Source organism: Dendrobates tinctorius, unplaced genomic scaffold (genome assembly GCF_039654945.1).
Source record: "Dendrobates tinctorius isolate UK_male_01 unplaced genomic scaffold, ASM3965494v1 ptg000149l, whole genome shotgun sequence".
NCBI lineage: Eukaryota > Metazoa > Chordata > Amphibia > Anura > Dendrobatidae > Dendrobates > Dendrobates tinctorius.
This window is the reverse complement of record NW_027361816.1, coordinates 49,241-64,501: the sequence shown is the minus strand read 5'-3', so window position 1 is coordinate 64,501 and position 15,261 is coordinate 49,241. Positions and strand designations below refer to the sequence as shown.

At 44.1% G+C, this 15,261-nt stretch overlaps 1 protein-coding gene across 5 annotated transcripts in view; it reads left to right on the top strand.

The window, feature by feature from the left end:
- The window catches only part of LOC141049792 (cytosolic purine 5'-nucleotidase), a 222,264-nt gene that overhangs the window by 167,411 nt on the left and 39,592 nt on the right, over positions 1 to 15,261 (top strand). For all 5 annotated transcript variants that reach the window (XR_012220443.1, XM_073546558.1, XM_073546557.1 and 2 more), the window contains 6 exons: positions 1,880 to 1,975; positions 6,621 to 6,712; positions 8,619 to 8,676; positions 10,639 to 10,732; positions 11,574 to 11,627; positions 11,871 to 11,954. Coding sequence is in view for 4 of the 5 variants with exons in the window: in XM_073546558.1 (XP_073402659.1) it covers positions 1,880 to 1,975; positions 6,621 to 6,712; positions 8,619 to 8,676; positions 10,639 to 10,732; positions 11,574 to 11,627; positions 11,871 to 11,954 (478 nt within the window). In the remaining variant the exon portion in view is untranslated. The remainder of the gene's footprint in view (positions 1 to 1,879; positions 1,976 to 6,620; positions 6,713 to 8,618; positions 8,677 to 10,638; positions 10,733 to 11,573; positions 11,628 to 11,870; positions 11,955 to 15,261) is intronic.

Below are 15,261 nucleotides of genomic sequence, written 5' to 3'. Positions count from 1 at the left end.
GAAAAAACACTAATTGTGATCTGGTGAGAACCCACCAATTATTCTGTACTAGATCGTTAAAAGATAAGAGCAGTTATCCTATTTTTGGAAGAAGTAGTGTTAAATATTAAGAAAACAGAATGGAGTGTCCTCTGTACCTATACTAATAGCAGAATCCACATATGCTAAAATAAACAATAACAATAGATCATATTATCACCGTGTCAAATAAAGGTAAACAGGGTGCGGTAATAGTGTACTCATCTGGATGCCCTACTGGGGTTCATCAGCTCAATGGCAGGGATTCCCATTGCAAACATCAGGCCATAATAAGGCACTGTCCATAGTTAGGCAGTGTGTAGCAACGTCCCATATCAATGCCCATTGACCTATTGGGGATCATTAGGATATATATTAATAAATATATTTTTTTTTTCCTGATTAAGACCCACTCCCTATTTTTGGTTGATTTTACTTGTCTTAAATTTGGAATATGATTTTGGCTTTGCTTTAATAAGTTATATTTTAGGGGTCCTTGTTCTTGTATGGTGTTTTGCTTGCTACCTGGATTTGTTTTTGGTTTTGCCCCAATCATTTCCCTATACATCGTGGCTAATTTCGAACACTACCACATCTCCAATTATAAGAGCGTGTTCACACTTATGCAAACACTTTATTTTAGTTTTGTTATTTCTGTTCTCTCCTTCAAAATGATTGTTTAAGAAATTATTCTTCTTGGTATGAAAATATTGAATATATACCGTATTTTTCGGATTATAAGATCCACTTTTTTTCTCCCCGAATTTGTGGGGAAAATGGGGATTCGTCTTATAATGCATATATACTTTACCAGTACCATTGCTGCTGGCTGGGATGAGGGGGTGCCCATTGGAGCTGCGGGTGCCCGGGGGTGTCCGGCGGTGCTGCTGCGGGTGCTCTGCCGACATTTTGGGAAAGGCCAGAGCCCCCGCAGGTTCATGGTTTCCTATGCGTTGGACTCCGGGAAAATGGCCCCCGGGGGCCGCGCATGTGCAAATGGATATCTTGGCACCATCTCCCGAGATCTTGGTGCCGGGATCTCCATCTGCACATGCTCGATCACCGACAGCCATTTTTCCGGAGTCCACCGCACAGGAAACCATGGAACTGCGGGGGGCTCTAGCCTTTCCCAAAATGTCGGTAGAGCCCCTGCAGCGTCGGAGACACCCCTGCAGCGCCGGACACGTGCAGCGTTGCGCCGCACATTGGAACACCCCCCCTCACCCCAGCCTGCGGCTTGCAGCATCACCCCACTCCTGCCTCCTCCAGCAGCGACCCTGGGACCCCGTTTCACCGCAGCCACCATCTCCGGTAAGTAATAAGACGCATGGATACCATCATTTTATTAACAAAATAAAAATTAAAATTTTCCCTATTTTTCTCCTCAAAATTTAGGGTGCGTCTTATAATCTGGAGCGTTTTATAATCCGAAAAATATGGTATTTCTTTTACATGACATAAACCTGGCATTTTAATGGAAGTCTCTCTGTCCTATCTAGTACTTGCTGTGCTTTCCAAGTTCTCACCCATTGGTGCCTCAGGCGCAGTAAAGCTGCACAGCAGGTGCAATATTTGGCATGTAGTGTGCCAACTACACACCTTTCCAATGCTATTTTGCACCTTCTAGGAGGAGTTATCTGTGAGTGTGTCTCTTACATGCAGAGGATGACCATACCATACAATGTGCACGCTGTGCCACAGTCCTGTCTAGATCTCTGATCCCCTGACAGCTTCAGGGTCTGTTTCTTTCTTGCACTTTTTTCTCGTCTCCTTTTCTCTCCCCCCTCACTTTATTTTTTACCTATGTTGTGCCCATACATACAGATTTTGCCTGTGATTTGGTTTGCATTGATCTCCCCAGGGGTTTGGTGTTTGATACAACATATGGAAATCTCCTGAAAGTGGACGCCTATGGCAATATTCTTGTTTGTGCTCATGGCTTTAATTTCATGAGAGGGTAAGTACAGCCATGCTCCACGTATTTATGATGATATACTGCATTGCTCCTTCCTGTTCAACTTCATAATACTTCATTGTTCTCAATTATCCATTGTCGTAGACAAACAGGGAGACGGCTTAATGGTGCTGATTCACCCAGAAAAGTGATGGTTACTGATTTCTTCACATTGCATTACTCATGTGACTAAGCAATGTAGGTAGAAACCGGACTGGAATTTGAGGTCTGTGTTGGAGGCGCGAGCTCGGCGTCCCTGGTGTAACCATCTTAGGACTGTGCAATATGATGTTACTGTGTAAGATGCTCTTTCAAAAGTCTGACTATATTTTTTCGTATGTTCCTCTTGAACCTTCTTCCCCAGAGTGAAGGCTGCTACATATGATCTGCAGCAGTGCTGTTGAGATCAGTGGTAGGAGTTGAGTTATGAACACATGCTTTCTGGGAGTCCAGCTACTGAAATCACTGCAATGAGAAGAGCGGACCCAAAGTCCTTTATGTGAATGCTCGTTACCCCGCCATTGAGCATGTGCGACCACCAGTGAATGCAGCAGTGGTCGCACATGCTCACTTCCGATCCATTGTGATTGCCGTCCTAATGCTGTAAGGAGTCCAGCAGCTGCACCCCAGTGGTCATAAATTTATCATCTAAACTCTGGAAAGGTGATATATATGTGTGGTTTTTGGGATCACCCCTTTTATGACCTGCTGCGGTCAACTAAATGTCAGGCATACTTCAATTAAATGGCATGTGTTCTCAGAAAATCTATAATTTGTGTAAATATAGTTTATATGAGGAGAATATTAGAATATTTTTTCATTTTTTTTCCATATTACTATACTTTTACATCAAAGTAGAGAAAAAGAAGATGGTTCTATCTTTGCCATGCTTGTGAGATTAGAGTCCATGGAAGGCAAAACCGGTGGGTTCCATGTCTCCCAACTGGTGCAGCACAGCAACAATAGAAGGAAAAAAGAGGGAGCGCAGCTTCAGATGTGACCCTTGTTCGCATCCCTTGTATCCAAGGCATATTTAGAAGAGGGATGTCTGATTAAAGCACACAGCTTTCAGATATCTCTCTATGCCGGATTGACGGTCGATTGCTTTGGTACATGGCCACTGACTTGTCGATCAGCAAGGGACGGTAGAAGTGCATATCCACGCCCCAGTGCACATCCAGACCCAACCTCAAAATGTGCTTTCTTGCTCCTAGAGCAGCGCTACGGGGTCATAAAGGATCAGCAGGCTTATCTATAATCCTATTAATTGGGAATAAAAGAATAAAAGTTTTCTTACAGAAAACCTCTTTAAGTTGACTATTCAGCTGCGGTTCCCTGACCTCGGGCGTCACAGGACCCAAGCCCGGGTCACTGGTTGAGCACCAGTAATCTAATTTGAGCCTCGAGCTCTGCAGTGATCACATCTTGGTTTTTTTTACATGTCAATGCCACTAAACCTGTTCTATCCATCATTTCTTTATATCATTCTGTCACACCTAGTGTGCTGCGCTGATCGTCTCAGGCAATTTTCTCACCATCTGCATCATTGCCGGCTGTGGATCTAGACGAATAGCCCTCATTTAGCATCACAGACTCTTCTTTATGGAAATTCTGTAAAATTTGATTTCTATATAAATTCCACCCCCTGCATCCACCCACTTGTTGTTCCCAGCAACCGACTGATGAGGCCTCCTCCCTGCTGGCGCTGAGGCTATCTGCAGGTGGCTCTAGCTTAGTGATTGCAGTGTACACCTTCCTGCAGCCTTTTACTTGTGATAGAAGCGCTGCTCCGTTTATGCGGACTTGCTGTGACTTTGGTATTGTTGCTTGTGCCTTTTATACATTGCCACCATGCAGGACACCTGTATAAGCTATGCAAACTGGCTCCCATCCAGAAGAAATCCACCTGCCTATCTAGCGCCACCTGCTGGAGGAAGCTGCCCTGTAGGCAAATGTTTTAACCTTTCGAGAGACTCGTCTGCAGACAGTTCCTTTTGGAGTTCTTTGAAAGGTTTGGACATTAACTTGTAGGGGTAGCTACCTCCAATAGGAGAGACTGAAGGAGAGCTAATTTTCATAACCTTTTATTTCCCAGACAGTCTTTCCTGACCAGCCGGCGGAGTCCTTGAGAGAAACATTAGACCTTGAGATATTGCCCTTTGATCAGCAATGTCAATACTCGCTACAGTGAACCCAACAGATGATGTTCCCTTTGATGTGACCGCCAGTAAAGTGGTCCTTTGTCTGCAGCCGGCGCCTGCGCTCTACCTGCTGCGTCTATTGTTTGCTTTCTGCATATGATCACAGATGTGGCCCCGTCGGCTTCGCTGCGAGGCGTATGTTCTTACATGATGCTAAGCGGTTTTTTTTTTGCACTACATGGGTCCATCATTGCACCCTTTATTACTCCGTATACATATATTCGCAGCACTGAGCGTGCAGCTGCCGCGTGTAGGAAGCACAATGCTGGATTGTACAGTTACCTTGTGAAATCCCCGGCTGTTGTTTTGTAATCCTCCTCCATTACCAGGCCCGGGTCCTGTTACAGAGAGTTGTGCCAGAGTCTTTTTGGCTCTGGACCCATACTTGAAAATCAATAATTATATTCCGGTTTTTGGTTTATTTAATAAAGTATGTCGCCACCATTTTCTAATCCTGGGAAATCTGATCAGACTCGTCTCCTTTTAGATGTAAAATCGAAACTGTTCTTCACCTGAATGGTCATAGAGAAGTCTGAGAGGCACTGTAGTGTTTCCCTCTCTGAGGAAGCCATGCTTGAGGAGATTGCGATCATTGGTCTGATCTCTATCATTGACGATTGCAAGCGGAATGTGGCCATCATCAGAAAATGTCCAATTATGCAAGATTTGTTTGGTGTTGATTTTCCGTCCAATGTTTTTTTTGGCTTGAGCTAAATTCTTCATTCGCTTGGTGAATCCTGACAGTGCGTTCTAGGTGTGTGTAATGCGCACTGTCAGGAATCAACAATCTGCAGGCACATAAAGTAGCTGTAGAAATTTGGATTGAGCTCCGAAACCCACTTTAATTTTCTATGCCATTATTATATATTCGGAGAAAAAGAAATCCTACAATAATGCTTTTTTTTTTTTTTTTTGCAACGATCTCGCCCAACAAGCAGTAGATATCACTTTATAACTGAGGGGTGAGGAGTTGCCTGTTACTGCAATTTTAATAAAGCTGGAGGAAGAGAACATAGTTTCCACCATTGGTGATACACAGCTCGCCTCCTCCCCCTCCCTGCACAGTAGCTGGCATTTTGCTCAGGACGTTGAGCGTGTTCATAGCACTCTTCTATAGAAGTGATTTATGTGCTGAGCTTTCTTAAAGGGAGTCCATTACCCCCAAAATGCATTTTAAATGAGCTATACAGTATTGTAGGTGACTTGGCCCCTGTAACAACCATACTAGCAGTGTACCTGTTACTGGCACAGCGCCTGAGACAATAACGTTTAATTCCTTATTTGCATATCGGTCTCCTTCCTCCACTTCTGATTGACTGCTCCCTTCCCAGAGGAGGAAGCACGGTCCACAAGCTGCCGGCGTGTGTGTGCTCATACCTCACAAGAGCTGTGTTAGTAAGGTTGTCATAGGAGCTAAGTGTCCTGTAATACTGTATATCCCATCTAAAAGGCATTACCTTTTGTGTAAGCAAATTATATAGTTTTATTTATGGAAAAAAATCCTAAAATCTTGCAGTTTTCCCTCTGGCCACGAAGCCTCATGTTAGTCTGACCCTTCGTGTCCTGTAGGGGTCACGTCCCAGCAGTCATCTCATTATCATTAAAGACCGCATTACCATGAAAGGTATCGTCTATATATCGGTATCACAGGGAAATCTTGTCACTTGGATTTTGCTGCTCAATCGACAGCAGCATTATGAATAGTCAGAGACACTGATTCTGGTCATGTTACTTACCAGGCTACTTGCTGTAGTTTTGATAAAATCCCTGCTTTATTAGCAGGAGAATATAATTGGTGGATGATTAATCCTGCTTCCATGTAGTACTCCATAATCTCTGTATATCCCCGCCACCACCACTGATTGGCAGCTTTCTGTGTACACCGTCCATAGGCAGATGGCTGCCAATCAGTGGTGGTGGCGGGGTGATACAGAGCGCCACATTCAGAGCAATGTTAGATCTGCAGCACATAAAACATTGATTTTATTCAAACTGCAGCAAGCGGCCAAGTAAGTGACACATAACTGGAATCGGGGTTTCTGCTCTTACTGCCACTCTCAAATGTTGTAGCAAAAACCATGGTCACCGATTCCCATTAACACTAACAGCTACAGTTTATCACCTTCTCCTCTCTGCACCGTGACCTCTGTGCAGATCACAGAGCATGTGTAGGAAACCCTTCCATAGAAGTTGATGAAACACCACACTATCGTTTGCAGCGCTTCATGTAAAGCGAGACTCGAAATGCTAGAGCAGTTCAGGCAAGATGGCAGTCCACATAATCATGTAAAGGTAATAGTATAAAGAAATGTTCAATGAGAAAATAAGCTTTTTAGGGAAACAAAACTTTCCACTATCTGGTTTAAAAAGAAAAAAAATAATAATAATAATAATAAAGGCGATGCATTCTATTTGTGAAAACTAACTTCTGGCTTCTTCTCCAACAGGCCTGAAACAAGGGAGCAGTACCCAAATAAATTTATCCAGAGAGATGACACTGATCGGTTCTACATCCTCAACACCTTGTTTAATCTACCAGGTACTGAGCACTGCACCTCTGACGCCTTGTAGCACCATAACAGAAAGGAGCTGGAGATCACTCTTCTGTGCTCAGCAGCATTAATACCCTACAAGATCCCTAACGTATGGTTATGTGCACACGTTGCGGTTTCTGCTGCGGTTCTGCAGCGGATTTGGCCCTGCGGCTCCGCAGCAGATTTTCCTGCGGTGTACAGTACCATTATAGTCAATGTAAAATAAAAAACACTGTGCACATGCTGCAGGTTTTCCGCTCAGATTTGCTGCGGTTTTGAATCTGCAGCATGTCAATTCTTTGTGCGGAATCCGCAGCGTTTGTACACCTGCTCCATTATAGAAATCCGCACAAAATCTGCAGACAATCTGCACTAAATCCGCAGGTAAAACGCAGGTCATTTTACAAGCGGATTTAGCAAAATCCGGGCAGAAAAATCCGCAGCAGAATCCGCAACGTGTGGCACATACCCTTAGACCTCTAGCGGGTTCTCAAGCTAAAAACAAATGTGACTTTAACTGATGCCATAAGCTACTAATGACGTGTCCGAATGTTGATAAAACTACTGGGGTGGCTTAAAAATTAAAATAAAAAAAACCTGTGACTTGCAGAATGATTTGGGATCATGTAAGGGGCAGGAATAGCTGCAGAATTGGGAATAGCTTGTTCTGTTCAGACACCAGGATCCTGGTGATGAACTGATAAATTTGAGTATTTGGATATTTTGTTTTTCAATATAGATGTAACAAGGTCTTTGTTGTGAAATCTGTGTCAGCATCTGTGTCTGTGAACACAGTTATATAATGGAGAGCGTCTAACCCAGATACAGGATCTCCTTCACTTTAAATGCTGCATTAATGGAAGCAAGGGTCTGAAACAGCAGCACCCCAACCACCTGCTGAGCAGTGATTTTTGCCACAGTTCTGGAAGTTCCTCTGTTCAGAGGCAGCAGTAGTGATTCATTTTAGGGCTGGTTGGGGTCTCCTAGGTCGTGAGCCCACTAAATATAAGGGTATGTTGTATCACTTACTGAGATAGGCATGTCTATGGGTCCGTTGAACTCCCCAAAACCCTGTTTGGATGGCTGTTTCCGGTACCTGGCATCCAGCTGAAAAGGACACTTGGGAGGAGTTATGACTATACATTTCTCTCAGCCAGATTTAGCTGAGAATATTTCTCACAACTCTGACTGTCTCAGGGAAGCTGACGGCAGCTTAATCTACTCCTCCAAAATTAGGACTCTGGATCTGGAAGAAGGCCTGTCACTTTCTCAAAAAAATAATGTGTTAAATATATTGTCAAAATATTTAGGTTTGTTTCTTCTGGAGCACAATATGTGAAATATCTGCTTGTAGATCAATTTGCTGTTTCTCCAGAGTCATCTCCGGGGGAGCATGCACTTTAATCCCTCTTTTCCAAGACGCTGCCAGTCATAGCTCGGCATCGTGCAGAGACTGCTAGAACAGCATGCAGCTTTGATTCACAGTTTCTTTGAGGCGGTGTGAAAGAGCACCCCCACAGAGACGACTGAAGAAAAGCCCAGTTGGTCTGCAGACAGAGATTTCACATACTACACTCAAGAAGAAACAAATCTAAATATTTCTGCAATAGAGTGACGCAGCGCAAAATAGAAAACAGCGCAAGAATTTGGGGTCGCTCAATGATGTTTACAGGGTATTTAACTCCTTTTTTTTTTTTTAAGTGAAGGCTCCACTTTGAAGCAACCAACAGTTTTATTCTTTATGAGGTTTTTAAAGATGCTGTTTGTCATATGACTTGTCTTATTCTGTAACACTTTAACAAAATATGTCAAGGAATTATTTTAAATTGTCATTTTTCACTTGGGCACATACAATAATGTTTGCCTGCATTGCTGTGTGAAAGGTAACTCTAGTATAATTATTCCATCCAGAAACCTACCTGCTTGCTTGCCTGGTTGACTTCTTTACAAACTGTGACCGGTACACGAGGTGAGTACTCCTTTTTTATGATATTATTTCAGTGTTATTTGCCTTTTTGAACCATGAATACTCTCTTCTGAGTCTTTTGTTTTCCTTGGGACTGTAATGCCCAACATTGCATTGATATTTCATTTACTCATACACTACTCACAAATTGGAAGGGATATTTGGCTTCCGGGCAAAATATCAGAATTAACCTAAATGCACTCTAACCTTTTCAGGTGAACTTAAATGTGACAATCCCTAAACTTCTGACTGCTCACGTCCAACTGTTCAATGTTTCAGTATTTTTTCCACAACTTGCTGTTCTCTAACAAGGAGCTTAATGGGAAAATTCACAACAGGTGTTTGATCCATGAATCAGCTGAAATAGCACAAAAAGAGGACTTAAAAATCCTCCAATAATACAAGAAAACAGCAAAAAAGCAGAGCGGTTTACCTGTCCAGGCCTCCAGACAAATGCAGTGGACCTCAGGATGCAGTGGACCCATATAATTAAGATGGCAACACAGGTGTGAGAATACCGATGAAACAACCGCTCACAGCCTACCAATGCATGGAGGGGGCGATTGCCTTGTATATTAATGCACAATAAAAAACTTGTATGCGGCGCTGTTCACACTATGGCAATGCACAGCATCCAGGTTAACAGCCTAGTAGTGACACCCTTCTATTAGATTATGCGGGCTGGCCCAGCGCTATCAAAATGCATGCCATGTGAACAGACACCGCAGTTTACAAGACCAAATGGGCCCAACTGCACCCTGAATTAAAAAGTGCAAAAAAACACACAAAAAATGTGAGGTATTAGCTGATATTTTGGCCACAATACGTGAGCCCGTAACCTGCGCCAAAGGTCCCCACAGACACCGCAGTTTACTTTTGGTCTTGTTGTCTGTTCACATGGCATGCATGGCCACATCCCACACTGATGACCGCTTCACGAGGAGCAATGTCTTTAGAATTGGATGATGCCACTCAACTCCAGGCACATTTACTAGAGGTGAGAAGCACTCAAGTGTCACGTCAGACCATTCAGAACAGTTTACATCAGCGTGGTCTGAGTGCTAGACAACCTGCAAGGAGGATGTCTGACCACACCATCAGGCACAAGCATGGGCCAGGGAGCATCTACGCTGGATGAGGGACCAGTGGATCTCTGTTCTGTTAACTGATGAAAGTAGATTCAAGCTGAGCAGAAATGATGGCCACCAGCGATGTTGGAGTCGTCAAGGAAAGCGCTATACATCAGCCACTGTTATCACCAGACGAGCCTTTGGTGGTAGTGTTAACTTGGGCAGGTGTGTCTAGTCAGTACAGAACTGCCCTACACTTTGGGAATGGTACAGTGACGAGCCCTACTACTTGAATAACATGATTAATCCAGTCATTTTGCCTCTGCATGAACAGCACAGGCCTGATTTCATCTTCATGGATGACAATGCTCCAGCTCTTTGAGGTTTCATCATTAGGAGACCTGAGTACCTCAAATGGAGCGGCCTGCACTTTCTCCAGACCTGAATCCCATAGAAAACCTATGGGATCAGCCGAGTTGCCGTGTAGAAGCTCGTAAATCTTTACCCCAGAACCTCAATGACCTGAGGGTCGTCCTTCAAGAAGAATGGGATGCCATGCCTCAGCAGACAATAACTCCACTTTTGAACAGCACGAGACATTGTTGTCAAGCGGTAATTTATTCTCAAGGCCACATGACAAGTTATTGAGACACTGACATTTTTTTGTTGGGGTATACCCACCTCTGTTATTGGCTTTTGTTTCAATAAATTGTTTGAGATGAGGGAATGGACATTGTTGCTTCTACTTAATTTATCATGACAGTTGGGCATTTATCACTGTAGGGTGAACTTTTAACGTTTTCCATAAATTTCGCCCGAAAGTCAAATATCCCTAACTTTTTGTGAGCAGTGTACATAATATGTGAGTATCTTGTCCATTTCTTTCATCCTGCAGTTGTGAAAAGGGCTTTAAGGATGGAGATCTCTTCATGTCGTTCCGCAGCATGTTCCAGGATGTCAGAGATGCTGTGGACTGGGTTCATTACAAGGTAGAGCCTGATCTGTCGTCTGCTTCTCGTATATATCTGCAATTACTTGTATTCCCCTTGAGATAGCAATAACTGAGCAGCATCTATTCTTAGAGTGATACATTGTGCGGTTCCTCCGTTGTTACTCTTGGAAATTAATGAATCGGTTGACAACTTGGTATTACTGTTTGCAATGGGTTTGTGTCTCTACCCAGTGACCTTGTCTAATCGATAGATTGGATTTGTGGGCAACCGCCTTTTTGGCAGATGACATACAGTTGATTTTTGTAATCTTAGGTTATCACATTAGCATTTACAATCCTTTCGTCAAGTTTTCCGCCAGTTTTGGAGGCAAAAATTATGCAGCATTCTTGCGGTCAAGACGCCACCCCCAGAAATTGATAAGTAACCTCGTAGTCCCTGATAAAGCATATGATGGACCAGCTATAAATTCTTATCCTAGCAGATTTTAATCTGAATCTGGCCGTACACATTAGATGCTTGTGTGCCCGACAGCTACTCTCTTACCTCTTGGCCAAGCATGTGCGTGTCCTCAATGGGGGGAAAAAGGAGTAAGCCGCTGCCAGACACCGCCACCTGCTTATCTAACCTGAGAACAGAAGGATGGGGCATGTTGAAATCGAACTGCCTGAGCCTTCTCTTCCCCTAGAAAGCCCCCATACACATTTGATGGCCTCGCCAAAATCAGGGGATTTTGCAGGCAGTAATCTCGTTTGTATGGTGGGTTGCTTTAATTTTGCATTTTGTTTATCAGCTCTGAAATTGTGAAATGCAGACATTAATCGTTTGCAGCGACTGTCCGGCTGGCAGGAGACATGATTTATACGTCTTGCTTTCCCAGGGATCGCTTAAGGAGAAGACGGTGGAGAATTTGCCAAAATATGTTGTGAAAGATGTAAGTGCATATTTTCCCTTGGCCTTAAAAATAGACAGTTCTTGGTGAAAGGAGAGACCTGGAATGAGGCCGTGACATGGAAGAGAAGGTCACCTGATCTCATCTCCCCTGTTTTTTTTTTTGTTTTTTTTGTTGAATTTAGCTTGAAAAAAATAAAGGTAATAGATTATTATTTTACTTACTTTTATTTTTTTATTTTTACTTGATTATTAGCCTTTACCATTTCTTCTCTTCTATTTCCAGCCTAAGCTACCTCTCCTCCTGAGCCGCATGAATGAAGTGGGAAAGGTTTTTCTGGTTACAAACAGTGACTATAAATATACTCACGTAAGTGCTAATTAAACATTCGCATCACTTTACGTTACCAGGCTACCGGGAAGGGAGCGCTGTCCTCGCTGTGAGCAATGAATGCAGCATATCAAAGGGCCAGGATAAAGCAAACGATTGATAATAACATCGCAATGATTGGAAATAGAAATCTTAATTTTTCCTGCGAGCGATTATAAAGAGGATGTGAAAACACAGTCCGGAACACTTACCCCAATATACACCTTATGGACAAAAGTATCGGGACACGTCTTAATTAGTGATGAGCGAATGTGCTGGGTAAGGTGTTATCCGAGCATGCTCGGGTGCTACCAGAGTGTCTTCTTCGTGCTCAAAAAATATGTTCGAGTCTCCGCGGCTGCATGCCTTGCAGCTTTATTAGGCAGCAGGGATTGCCTCTTTGTTAGGCAATCCCTCCATGTGTTGCGGCTGCAGGTCTTGTGAAACAGTGACTCGCTCTAAAGAGTTACCGGACACCAGCCTGGTCTGATAATAGGACAAAACCATAGAAAGGGTATATTCACACGTGGCAATTTTGAACCATTTCCTCCCCATGTTTTTACTGCCAAAAAAAATACTACATTCTGCAGTACCAGCAAAAAAAAGTGTAAAGGTATGTGCACACTTTGCAGATTCTGCTGCGGTGTACAGTACCATTAAAGTCTATGAGAAATGGAAATCGCTGTGCAAATGCTGCAGATTTTGCCGCGGATTTAAATCCGCAGCTTGTCAACTCTGTGCAGATCCGCAGCGTTTTGACACCTGCTCCATTATAGGAATCCACAGGTGTAAAAACGCAGGCGAAATTCGCACAAAATCTGCACTAAATCCGCAGGTAAAACGCAGGTCATTTCATTCACATGAAGTCCATTTTCTTCAGCATCTTTGCAGCTTTTTGAGTGAGTGAAATTAATGAAAAATGTCACATGGCTGGTAATAGTATTTGGTGAACCTGTATATTGCACAGCACCTGCTTTATTTAGGATATATTCTGGTACACCTTCACAACAATATAAATAACTAGAAAACAGTGGGTGCGTTAAACCAATAACGCACGTTACAAATGTCCCCCAAACTTGTTTACCGATATGGCAGTGTCTTCAGGAGATGGGATACCAGCGTGCCCGGGTGCATTCAGTGCAGCAGAACATGCCTTGGACCACCATTTAATACCCTCCTTGATGGCAACCAAGGCTGTAAGTGCAAGGATTTCTTCACACAGCGCTGAATAAATCAAAATGTTTCGAAAATTTTGTTTTTATTTATTTATTTTCATCATTTGCATATGATTACCATGTCTATCCACCCTGTGATTTCTATAATTCCACAACGTTTCCTTCTTGGTGTTACAATTTCAATGTTGAGCAGTGTAAATCACACGAATATAACACTTACCTTGAAATCTGATTACTTGGAAATGGAATTTCTCATTTCCGCAGATGATAAAGGCATGATTGTCACAGATGTTTGTAGAAAATCGGCTTCTATCGCTTGCTGCGTGCCTCCTCCTAGATGCAGCCCTCACAAGAGGTGCTGGATTTAAAGGGGTTTTACCAACAAGAAACCACCCGAGTCTCCTACACACAGAACACTGTTCCCTTTTTTTTTTTAACTTGCCTTTTCCATGATATATACATGCTATGAACTCGACTTCGCTTTTTTCTAAGCTGACCATAAACGTAACATAGCTGTTGATAGCATCAATAATTAGAAAAATGCATGTACCAGTAATTAAAAAAATCTTAATAAAGTTTTATTTAATATAAACACACAGGCAATATTAAAAAACACTAAGCATTCCTTGCAAAACGCGCGACGGGTGCATTGGGACCTCCTGAGTAGCTTGCAGCAGTCTTGGAGATATGTGGATTATTATCATTCCTTATTAAGCTTTTTATACTCCTTCTGCATAGGAGGCTTACTTGGATATAATACTGTCGATTGACTTAGTTCCTATTACATTTACCTATATTTCACTTCATTAGTTTTGTGTTACCCACATCTAAATAATACTGCCTTGTGACATATATACAGTGGGTACGGAAAGTATTCAGACCCCTTGAAATTTTTCACTCTTTGTTTCATTGCAGTCATTTGGTAAATTAAAAAAGTTCATTTTTTCCCTTCACCCATGACAGCACCACCTGAGAGAGGGATCCGCCCCGCCAGGACAGGAACCTACCGAGACATAAGGGGTGACACCTCTCCCCCGCTCCAGTTGGGTTCCTGTCCTGGAAGGAACCCCACGGTCGGCGGTGCCTGTCATGGGCAGAAAATGGACCCAGCCCCGTCCCGGCGCAGGAAGAACAGGTGTCTCACCTGCAGCGCCGGCCGTCGGGTGCTGGATGCGCAGTCCCCGGGCCCTCCGGGGTTCCGGGTTCGTGCGGGCGTCGGTGGGATCCCCGGGGTCTGCGGGAAGCCCCCACCACGCCGCCCTCCCCTCGCGCATGCCGCATCTCGATCCCCATGGCAGGGGAGAGACGCTGGCTTTTTCCGGCCGCTGACGTCAGCGGCGCATTGCATGCTGGGTGCGCCGGCTGACGTCAGAGAAGGGCGACGGTGTAATGGCGCCAGGTGCGACGCCGGCCGGCTTTCTGAAGCGGCGGTCGGCGGTCGCAGGGGGGAGGGGAGAGACGCTCACCGGAGCGGAGGAGCGGTATTTAAAGAGGAAGGCGGCAGCAGACGGCGGTGCAACATGGAGTCAGAGCAGGAACGTTCAGCGTCCCTGCCTCCCTCTCAGCCCTCTGGCAGAAAGCATGGAAGCCATTCCAGCAGCAGTCGCCCCAGCCGCAGGTCGGGGTATTCAGCAAGATCCAAAGAACGCAAGTCACGTGCCCCGACGCAGCCTCCGAGTTCGGTACCCTTGATTTCGGGTGGTGAGTGATCTTCGTGAATGTTAGCATTTATGTTAATAGGGCTTCTATTGTATGCTTCACCCTGTAGGAAAGGCCTAGGAAAGCGGGAAGCAAGAAGAACAATAGGGATTGTGCTATATGTAAATCTCCCCTAGCAAGATATTGGCAAAAAGATCTCTGCGCTACGTGCATTCAGCGGACTATGGCGGAGGAAGCGCCTAGTTTCGCAGCCAATCTGATATCTGCCCTAAGGTCAGAAATGGAAGGCTCGATTAAGTCCCTATTGAAAAAAGGGAAAAAAACCAGGAAGGATCCCCCTAGTTCCCCCTCGGATTCCGCGTCAATGTCATCTCAGGCGGAAAAATCATCCTCCTCAGACTCCTCAGACAGCGACATGGGGGGTAAACCATGTTTCCCTGTAGAAGACACAGACGCCCTCCTAAAGGCCATCA